The sequence below is a fragment of the Coffea arabica genome, chromosome 6e (genome assembly GCF_036785885.1).
Source record: "Coffea arabica cultivar ET-39 chromosome 6e, Coffea Arabica ET-39 HiFi, whole genome shotgun sequence".
In the NCBI taxonomy this organism is placed as follows: Eukaryota; Viridiplantae; Streptophyta; class Magnoliopsida; order Gentianales; family Rubiaceae; genus Coffea; species Coffea arabica.
Window position 1 is genome coordinate 23953226 of NC_092321.1, and position 12049 is coordinate 23965274.

At 33.8% G+C, this 12049-nt stretch overlaps 1 protein-coding gene across 1 annotated transcript; it reads left to right on the top strand.

The window, feature by feature from the left end:
- The first annotated feature begins 5934 nt into the window (after positions 1-5934).
- Positions 5935-12049, top strand: LOC113697511 (cytochrome P450 98A2-like). Its single transcript, XM_027217162.2, has 3 exons — positions 5935-6515; positions 10742-11139; positions 11256-12049. The coding sequence occupies exons 1-3, from the start codon at positions 6032-6034 to the stop codon at positions 11898-11900; spliced, it is 1527 nt and encodes a 508-aa protein (XP_027072963.1). The 5' UTR covers positions 5935-6031; the 3' UTR covers positions 11901-12049.

Sequence of the window (12049 nt, forward strand, 5' to 3'; positions counted from 1 at the left end):
AGCAGAAGGGAGAAACAAAATACATTGGTGCTCATGGGATAAGATGCTGAAGGCAAAAATGGATGGAGGTTTGGGGTTCAGGAATTTAATATGCTTCAACAAGGCGCTACTGGGAAAGCAGATTTGGAGGATGCTCAGATTTCCAAACCTGCTGGTTAGCAAAATTCTAAAAGCCAAGTATTTTCCTAAGGATTCCATTTTGAACTGTAAAATCCCCAAAAACTCTTCCTGGTTCTGGCAAAGTATAATGTCAGCTAGAGAGGTAGTTAAGGGGGGTGTACTAAAGAGAGTCGGATCAGGGAAGAGTATTAGAATTTGGAAAGACCAATGGATCCCAAACAATCTGAATGGAAGACCAACTACAATGGGGCCAGACAAGGGGGAGGAGCAGAAAGTGGAGGAACTAATTTCACACTTCAGATGGAATAGGAATGAAGTCTACAGGAGGTTCAATAGGGAGGATGCGGATAATATTTTGAAAATTCCAATCAGTTTGTCAAATTCAGGGGACAAGCACTTTTGGATACACAGCAGACATGGGGAATATTCAGTTAAATCTTGCTACCAGACTTTACTCAAGGAAGAGAAGAGGATAGAAAGTGATGCGAGAGGAGAGTCTGGTTCAAGCTATGATGATTCCAACACAAATTTGGAAGACTCTTTGGGAGCTGAACATTAAGCATAAGATCAAGCTATTCATATGGAGATGCATTACGAATACATTGACAGCTAGGGAATCAATATTCAGGCGAACTAAGCAAGGATCGCCATTTTGCTCAAGATGTGGGGATGGCATAGAAACAGTAGAACATATTCTCTTCCACTATCAACAGGCTCAGAAGGTGTGGAAGCTTGCACCAGTACAATGGGATGGTTTACAGAATCAAACAGGGTGCTTCAAGCAATGGTGGACAGAATTAGTCCAAGCCAGAAGTAGGAATGGAGGAAGGCAGCATATTGCATTGACAGCTAATATACTTTGGCAACTATGGAAGGACAGAAATGAAATGGAATTTGAAGGGAAAGAGAGAGATGGATGGAAAACTGTACATAAAGCTAGTACAGAATGGATGGAGTATGAGGAAGCCGGGATGGGGAAAAAAGAGAGGAGTACATCAGAAACAGAGGAAGCAAGAGAAAGATCAAGGGAGGAAGGAAGAGAGGAGGAAGACCTGATGGAACTTCAAATTGCTACCAAGAAATCAGCTGAGGGCAAGAAACTGGGAATTGGTGTTGTAGCCAGGCAGACTGGAGGGAGAATCAGAGCTGAATGGAAATTAGTTGAAAGAAGTTCGGAAAGGGATATTCAAGATGAAGCAGAAGCAGTAAGACTGGCAATGTTGAAAACAAGACAATTGAGCTGGCAGAGAATCAAAATCATCAATGCTAACAAACAGCTTATCGCTTTGCTTAAATCTGGGAAAGGTGACAATCCAAATACTGCTACATTGGTTGAAGACATACAAGTTTTAGCTAATCTGTTTCAAATGTGCTCTTTTGAAGAAAGAACTAGTAGTAATATGACTCTATGTAATCAAATTAGTCATTATGCTTTAAGCATATTTAGGGATGAGGAGAGATTTTTTGGCTCTTCTTAAGTGTCTTGGTACACTTAGTACAGTTGCTTGGGCCTTTGCTCAGATATTGTAAAGTTAGCTTTTTATGAAATGACATCTATCGTTCCCGTAAAAAAAAAAAAAAAAGAATAAGCCATCAACTCTGCTCTTTTATATACCAGTAGCTTTTGGTCCCCGCGCTGGCATGTAAGTTGTATTCAATAATATGATTGAATTTTGAATTTTACGTGTAATAATTTTTATGAGTCGGAGCTGTTTAGTTAAATTTATCATTTTTTGTTACATTATTGCATGATTAAAAGTGTTAATTGACTTGTTTAATGATACAGTGATAGTTTGTATTGTCCGCATATTAAATCACGGTTCAAAATTAGAAATTTTCATATTATCATTTGGAAGTGTTTTAGTCAAATTCGGGTTTTAATAATTCTATTGAAGTTAAATTATGATAGTTTTGTTGTTTAGAAATTAATATCTTATTAGAAAATTTCTTATGGTTGTAAGACTTGTTTATCAAGTCATCTATAAAGAATCATATTATTGTGTTTAGTTGAAAATAGTGAAAGATTAAGAGTCTTGTTTTTATGATATAATTAATAGATTATTGTTAGTATTATTTCTCTTCTCTTATACATATTTTTATGTGTGTAAATTGCCTTCCCATATGCATTGATTTTATGAAATATATATCTTATATATTTTTTGGTGAATTTTTTGGGTTCTACATGTATATTGATTGTGAATAATTTGTGGGTAAAATGTGGGCGAATTTCTAAGAATATTGATAAAATAAAAAAACTATCATAAAATTGTGGGTTTTGAGGGTTTGTTCTGATTTTAGGGTCGCCGCATTTAAGGTATGAGGCTACCAATAAAATTACAATTAATTTATATTTATTTTTGGTTGCTTTAGTTTTCTATAATTTCTCCTCCATTTTTTTTTCTCCCAAGCTTTCACCGCTCATGCTCTGCCGACACCGACATGGACATGACAGGACGGACATGACAGCTACAGCTAATATGTACAAATTTCATCAGTCTTCTTTCTAATTTCTTGGCAGCATTCAGTTTTTTTTTTAAATTTTTATTTTTTTCCGACGCCGCAAACTCTTGTTTCCGTCGGAAAATATTATCGTTTTCCGCGATCACATTTCCCTATTACCTTTTTCCCTCACATATATTAAATCGCTACAGTAATTTTTTCATGAAAAATGACGGAAAATGCAATCCAAACACAACCTTGATTTGCGGCATCAAGTTTTTAAAATTTTTTTTTCTTGACGCTGCAAATCAAATTTGTGGCGTCATTGTTTTTTCTTGGCCAGTCACGTACCATTGATCAGAATGTGATTGACGGACGCAGATTGCGGCCAAAATGCTTTTTTAAAGTGAAAAAGCAATTTTTGGTTGCTGCCAAAATTAATTTTTTTTAAACTGAAAAAGCAATTTTTTTTAAGTAAAATCGCAAACCCCGATTGCGGCGATAGTTTGCCACCGTCCATCCCACTTAACCTACGGTAACTAACGGTTGTCATTGCCACTCTTATTATTTTTTTATAAAAAACGCTAACGGCCATGCACTAATTTTTTTTTTAAAACTAACGTCGCAATTTGAATTTTCGGCATTAGTTTTTCCACCATCGATCCTTACAAAGTTTTTAGATCTACAAATCAAAGGTCATGATTTAATCAAAAAATAATAATTTGTACTCAAAGTAGCACTAATCCAATTATTTGTTATATTGCCAACAATAACGACTCATGCCTCATCTTCACGGATAACCTCAACTTTTCTCTCTTCTCTATATACTCACTTGAGAAAACTCAACTCGCTCATAACTTTTCTCTTTCTGGTGTGATCCCCATCTTCTTCATATTTCTCTTAGCTTTTCGACGGTAGCTGGTGGATTAAGACGACTTGAATCGAGAAAAGCAACATTACGATTTGAGTGGTGGATCAGAAAGAAATTTTTTAAAGAAACGATATTGTCGGTGATAAGGTTAGTTTATTTAAAAATTTTATTAATAATAATTTTATAATATTTACAGTTATTTTAAGTTCTAGATATTATGCTACTTTATATTTATTTAATTTAATAGTCAGATATTTATTTATGGTTTGTTTTTAAGATTAAATGTGTAATTTATATTTTAAAATATTATTTGATTTGTTTGATTTTTAGATTATGTGACAGATGTATTTGTTTCTTGATAATTTACATTTTTGAAGATTATTTGTTGACGGATTTTAGAATTAATTTTATAGAGGCAGTAGTCTTTCAAGCGAATGATGAATAAAAGGTGAATAATGAATACTCATAAATGGTGAATGATGCAAGATATGCTGTCAGTAGATGATAATGGTGAATGATGCCAGTAAGTTGTAATTCATTAGAAGATAAAAGGTGAATGATGAATAATAATAAATGGTGAATGGTAAATAGTAAAAAGTAAGTGGTAAATGGTAAATGATAAATGATAAATAGTGGTGAATGGTAAATAGTAAATAGTAAATATTATTTAATTTATATATTAATTATTACATTCTATAAATATTGTTCAATGTTGCATTATTTATTATTATTTAAATTAACATTAATATTAAAAAATTTTAAATTATGACTTTGGCTAATTTTATTAGTAATTTAATAGCATGCTTGATTATTATCTAAATTTATAAAATTAACATTATTCTAATATCATATATTAAATTTTTGACAATTCTGGTTTATAATAGAATTTTAGTAATATGATTTAAGAATTTTAATTTTAAAATTAGGTTAAAGGGTTACATTGTGATGGTTGGGAAATTAGGGTTTCATGTAAAACGTTAAACCCTAAATCCTAATTAAGCCTAATTAAGGTTACATTTTACGAAAAAAAAACTTCATCGCGATTACCTTTTAATAAATGTTACATTTATTAAAAAGGAAAAAAAGAATATATCACTGCTTATTCTCAATGCAGAAGGGTGCTCTTTCTACGTTCAAATTATTAAAAAATAAATAAAATACCCAAATCCCAAAAAAAAAAAAAAAATAAAGGAAGCGAAGGAATTGAATTCCAAAGGAAAACATCATCTTGGATTCTTCTTTGCTATCTGATGATATGAGCACAATACTTTATCTACTCGCGATCAAATGTTCCAATTCCTTGCGCTCATGAAGCCTTCACAAAAATTTTTAAAAAAATACAAAACTAAAGAACTCAAAATAAATGAAAATTAAAAATATTTTTATTAGAAGTCTCACATCTCAGATGCGGCGATCCCTTATTCCGAAAATCACCTCAAACAACACCAATTTTTTGACAATTTTCACTTTTGACGATATTCCAAGAAATTTGCCGTAAAATGTGGGTTTGATTTGTGAGAAAAATAATAATTTTATTGTAGATAGAGGTAGATGTCTAATTAAACATGTGCACAATTATAAATTTGTGCTGATGATAGTATTATAATATTATTATAGATAAATATGATTTCTGATTTCTGATTCTAATAAGGGCATCCACAACGCGGGTGTAATAGCTCCCTATTACACCACTCCATGACACGATCTCCCATTGGAGCTGTGTCATGGAGATTACACGCATCATGAATATGATGCGTGTAATCCATGATGCTGTGGGACCTATAATTATTTTTAAATGATTTAAAATTAGTATTCATTTTGTTATTATTTGTATTTTATTTGATTTAAATTATGTAATATTATGTTATGGAGTTCAACTAATTACATTTGTATTTTATTAATTAAGTATGGATTATTATGATATATTCGCATTTGAGGTATCAAATATTTGTTTAATTTTTTGCATAATTATTTTTGAAAAAATAACAATATATTATTTTTGAGAGATAGAAAAAGATATATTATTCAAACTTAAAAATTAATAATATCATTTTTAGAAAATAAAAAATTTAATGAAAGTTAGTACTTTATTTTTAAAAATAACAAAATTATTTTTAAAAATTATTTTATTTATTTATGGGATATGAGTTATGCATTATTAAAATAAATATTTGATTTAATTGTGGACCCATGCTATTACACCTTGTGGAGTGTAATCTATTTTGAGTGAAAGTGTAACAAAAGAGGAGAAAGTGTAATGCTGACGTAGCATGTAGATTAAAAAAGTGTAATAGCATTATGGATGCACTAACAGAAGAGATAAAAAAGGAGGGAAAAAACTATAGCCAACAACCTATTGTAGGCCATGCTTGTAGCAAAACTCGTGGCTGTAGCCAAATACCTCATGAAGTCATCAGAATTACCATTGAAACTGGCCCGTGGCTGCACTGTAGCAAAACCCCCTTCTCCCTTTTATACATTGTAGATGTCATGGTTTCAAAATCGACAATTCTAGAGAACCGAACAAGCCACCGTTCCCACCAACTCCACTATTTTATTTTATTTTTCATAGTTTCAAAACTCAAAGCTTCGTATTAACCAATGGCTCTGCTTCTGGTCCTCCTCCCAGTTGCCTTCATCTTCCTAGCCTACAGCCTCTATGAACGCCTTAGATTCAAACTGCCACCCGGGCCACGGCCAAAACCGGTGGTCGGAAACATTTACGACATAAAACCGGTGAGGTTCAAGTGCTATGCAGAGTGGTCAAAACTCTATGGTCCAATATTTTCTGTCTACTTTGGTTCCCAGCTGAATACTGTTGTGAATACTGCAGAACTGGCCAAAGAAGTTCTTAAAGACAATGATCAACAATTGGCAGATAGGTACAGGAATAGACCCTCTGCCAAAATGAGCAGAAATGGCCAAGATTTGATATGGGCTGATTATGGTCCTCATTATGTGAAGGTCAGAAAACTGTGCAATCTTGAACTCTTCACTCCAAAAAGACTGGAAGGCCTTAGACCTTTAAGAGAAGATGAAGTTACAGCCATGGTTGATTCCATCTTCAAGGACTGCACCAAACCTGGTATTGTTTTCTTAATTTTCCACAAAAAAAAAAACATTTTTGTTTTCAGTACTCCAAATTCTTGGATTGTTTTTCATTGGTTTCTTCATCTGTTTGGTTTAGATCTTGAACACGACTATCTCATTCATTTAGTGTTTGCTTGCTTACCATTCATATGGTAGGTGATTTGGACCATTCAGTCATAGATTGTCTTCACAATACCAAAATGCAACCGACAATAAGAAAAGCTCCTATACATTTTTGCAATATATGATTCTAATTTAAGCTAACTAAATTATTTGCTTAGTTTTCATAACACTCTAAGATTGTAATTTATTGGTAAAGAAAATTGTAAACGGGTATGAATACTGAAAACAAAACCAATGACAAAATACATCAATGTGGAGGAAAATAGCCCTCTTAGATTCACAAAGTTGAATACTTTGAGCTGACTACAATTAATTTTGAAGAAATATTGGGGAACAATTTTCAATTGGTACATATCTCAAAAGTGCATATTTCAACCATCAATAATAAATACTCCTATTCTTTTTTTTTTCCTTTTTTGTTTGCCTGCCACATTTAGTGGTGGGAGGCAGGGTTTGTACTTGATCTCCCACCGCCACTGTGCTAGCTCAGTGGAGCTCAGCGGTTAAATACTCCTGTTCGTAAGTACATATTTCAACAAATATCAATAATAAACTCTCCTGTTTAGCCACCCCACTGGTCAGTCCATCCATGTTCTCTTTATGGCAAATTTGTGCTAATTTTGTCGGTTCGCCATCAAAGGTGAGGGAATTAAGGTACTTACAGCCCTCCAGTCTCCTCACATTTATGATGCCCGTGATTTTTTTTTTTTTTTTTGTCGAAACGATAGATGTCCTATAAACTAATCTAGCCTAGTCTAAGGGGAAGGGGAGGGGGTTCGATGTGAGTACAAATTCCATCGATGAAGGTCAATTAAAACCGCCACAAATTGTGACAAATTTGTGGGAGGCAGGAATTGAACCCCTAACCTCCAGCATTACCTTTAATGGTGATGACCACTGGACCAAATGGCCAGTGACATGATGCCCGTGATTAATTTCTTTTTCTTTTTTTAAAAAAAAGCAAAAGTAATTTATTATACTAACCCTTTGAATTGGAAGAATAGGTTACAATTCACCCCTAAATGTTTGGGATTGGTGCACAAGCCCCTTAGATTAGAAATAAAAGAATGATATACCTTTTGGAAAAATTATCCCAGTCTTTTTAGACTCTTTTTTCTTGTAGTTTTTAACTAGTAATTTTCTTCTTTTACAGTGCCTTTTCTTTTGCTACACTAGCTGTTTTTAAGGTGTTTGAATTAGCTATTTTTGAGTCTGTTTGGATTAGCTATTTTAGAGTAATGCTTTAAAATCTTTTATCTTATTGGATTTTGATGTTTCACCACTTGATGTACATCTTATGCAAAATAAAAAATTTAATCAACTTAAGTTTGTTGGACAAAAAATTAATGAAAAAAATTAGAAAAAGAAAAGAGCCTTACATTTAAATTCAACAAACACTACATGCTTTTATTATTAAAAAAAAAATACCTGAAAAACAACATTCTAGAATTATGTAACTGTTCTAATGCTGAACATTACAAAAGTCATGCTCATGTAAATGGAATAATCACTTCTGCTATACTGGAATAATCATTTAAATTCTTTTATTTTATTGAATTTTAATTGTTCACTACTTGATGTAAATTTTCTAAACAGTAAAAATAATACACATGAGACACATTTTTCTACAATTGTATGGCTGTTCTACTCCCGAACATTACCAAAAGTCATGGCCATCGAAACGGAATAATCGTGACACACCTTTAAGTGTCCAAGAAAAAGCAGGTGAGGTAACTTTCTTCGACAAGTTGATTGAAGGAGGAGAAACAAACGACAATTGGGGTGGCAGAAACTGGACAGTCTACTTATTTCTTTGGATGAGAAAAAGTTGATGGACCAATTTGGGCAGGTATTGTGTGGGAAAAGAACCAAAGTCGTAGTCACTGGGAAATTCAAGTTGGAAATCAAGTTTAAAGTGAGAAAAACGTTTTACATTTTGTTTCGGGAAATCAGTGCTGCAAATCTTCTAAGGATGCCTTAGATCAAATTGAAATACGATATTTGAAATCTTAATTTGTTAAATTACTGAATTAGATACTGAAATCCTAATATTTGAATATATTTTACATTAAGTGATAAGTGGATAGTTTTTCGTTTATTTTTGGAAATAAGTTTTGCTTTAGGCAATTTGGAGCCATTTAATTAATTTAGATATTTTATATCTTTTTATCAAACATATTTGTACATACTAAGGTCTGAACTTATTAAATTTAAATATTAAATTGAATTATCAAACAGGGCAATCTAAAGTCTAGAGTTAAGTATAGTTGCTAGTTTGAAATCGTTTTAAATAGCTCTAAGTATCCTTAACTTTGATTGAACTTTTAGAACATATATGGAAAATTATTTGAGTATATGGAGACAGTTTTTTTAAATGATTTGATAACTGGAATTATACCTGACAATTGGGCGGGTTGGGCGGTTTTTGGGCGGATTGATATTGGGTTTTCATTTAAATGGGTGACACCCAATCCGCCCAACTTTAGATTGGGTTAATTTTGGGTTGGGTCATCTCAAACTCATGACCCAAATATGACCCAATATATTAATTAATAGATTTTGATACATAAACTCTCTCAAATACATTTTCACATACAAAAAAAAATTTTCACACACATAAACACATTTTCACATAGATAGATATATTTTTACACACTAAAATACTCATAGACACCAACACTCACTTCTTAAACTCTTTTGAAATACGTTATTTTTACATATACAAATTACAATACACACCAATATACTTTCACAAATACACACACATACTAACTATTTAAACTACTTGGGTGAACTCATTATTTTTTATACAAGTAAGGATTTTCAAATTGGGTATAGTTTTGATCCAAACTAAGAGATCGAAGCAACAATTTTGGGTGGAACAAAACTAAGAGATCTCGATGAAGTGATCAATAAATAGGGGGGAGGGGGGCTTGTCTTTTCATTTTGAATGAAAAAAAGAAAAGAAATAGAAGAACAGTAGGATGCATTTTTCCGGAACTTGGCAAAAGGATGGATGTGAAGAGCGAAGAGTACAAGGATTTTCTTTTTTCTTTTCTTTTTTTTTTTTTTAAAAATCCTACTGACATTTGTGCTGCACCGTTCATTTCTCAAATTTTGTTCTTTTTAAGCATTACTCGTTGATCATCCTTCTCAATGTGTAGAAGTAGTATATATATGATAATTATACATACCAGTACATATATGGGTTTTGCTTGATCCAACAAGGCTGGTCATTTTTTTTTGTTTCTTGATTTTAATTTGTTAATTTATTTTTTTAACTTAATTTGGGTAATGGATGCCCAACACAAATACCCAAACCACCCAAAATATATATGGGTTTTTATTACCCAACTCAAAATTAACCCAAAATCCAACTTACCCAATCCAACCTCTCAAATTAGTGGGTGGGTTGGGTGAGTTGTTGGGTTTTGGGTATAATTACCAGCTCTAACGGGAATATGTCAATTTATTTGGAACTGCATTAATCTTTTACACCAAACATCTTTTATACTGCCCGAAGGTTTTTATTAACGTAAACTTTTCTTTTCCTTTCAAAATTCCAAGTGGGCAAATACTGAAAGTCTGACCACGCCAATAGTTTCAAATATAAGGCTGTAAAGTTCAAAGAATTAACTTCACTTGGTCATATCTATGTCCCTTTCGGTCTGAAATTAACCTGTGGGTGGGAAGAAGATAATGATTAGTCAACTGGCAATTCCCTACACATTTTCTCAAATGCTCAGTTATAGCCTAAATTGTAAAAATTCTTAGTTGACTTAGAACAAAAAAATTGAAATAAAAAAGGGGCTAAACCTACGTCTCTCCGTACGAAATTCACACCTTGTGCAAATTAACGTATTAATGATACAAGTTATCTAAATAATAAAAATATAGTTTCAGAATGGATGGTTGTAGATTTAGTTCTCCATTGGATAACTAATGGGAACTCTTTTTAATGTCCACTTAATTTAGTCACAAATTTTATTAAAGTTAGGATGAAAGTGTTGAATAGGCTAAAGTGGAACAACGGGCTCAGATCCGCATTGCTGAATTTTGTCTAAATTTTTTTTTTTTTTTTAACACTTGAACATGCAGAAAACAAAGGCAAGAGTCTGTTGATGCGCAACTACTTGGGATCAGTAGCATTCAACAACATTACAAGGCTAACATTTGGGAAGAGGTTCATGAATTCAGAGGGTGTGGTTGATGAACAAGGCCTAGAGTTGAAGGGCATTGTATCAAATGGGATAAAGATTAGTGCAAAACTCTCCGTGGCACATCACATTCCTTGGCTTAGTTGGATGTTTGTAGGCGAAAATGAGGACCTGGATAAGCACTATGCGCGGAGAGACAAACTGACCAGAATGATCATGGAAGAGCACACTCTTGCAAGGCAAAAGAGTGGCAATACTAAGCAGCATTTTGTTGATGCATTGCTCACTCTTCAAAAGCAATATGAATTGAGCGATGACACTGTCATTGGACTCCTTTGGGTAAGTAGTGGTCTATTTTCACTTTGCTAGCTCCAAGGAAAGAAAGGTAGAAGCATAAGAAAGATAGCAACTCCATCTATTGCAAAATAGGATTTAATGTTGTCCAAATTATGCAGGACATGATTACTGCTGGCATGGATACAACCACAATCTCAGTAGAATGGGCAATGGCAGAGCTGGTAAAGAATCCAAGGGTGCAGCAAAAGGCGCAAGAGGAACTTGACCGAGTCATTGGCTCCGATAGAATCATGACTGAAGCTGATTTTGCAAAGCTCCCATACTTACAATGTGTAGCTAAGGAAGCTCTAAGGCTGCACCCTCCAACTCCACTGATGCTTCCTCATAGAGCCAATGCCAATGTGAAGATCGGGGGTTATGACATCCCTAAAGGGTCTATTGTGCACGTTAACGTCTGGGCGATTGCTCGTGATCCTGCAGCCTGGAAAAATCCACTGGAATTCCGACCTGAGAGATTCCTGGAGGAAGATGTTGACATCAAGGGCCACGATTATCGGCTCCTGCCTTTTGGTGCTGGAAGGAGGGTCTGCCCTGGTGCACAACTTGCACTCAATCTGGTCACTTCTATGCTGGGGCACTTGTTGCACCACTTTACTTGGTCTCCACCACCTGGGGTCAGGCCTGAAGAGATTGACCTGGAAGAGACCCCTGGAGCAGTTACTTATATGAGAACCCCTTTGCAAGCTGTTGCAACACCAAGATTGCCTGCACATTTGTACCATCGTGTGCCAGTAGAGATGTAATGCTTCCTTTCTCTTGTTACTAAATTTTCAGCTTGCAAGAGTTGCTTCACTTCCAACTCTCCATTTGATTGTGAAGAACTTGTTGGATTCTACGAGGTATTTGTGGAAAGCTATTATTTTTCTAGAAAAAATAAAGTAAGGGTTCTCTA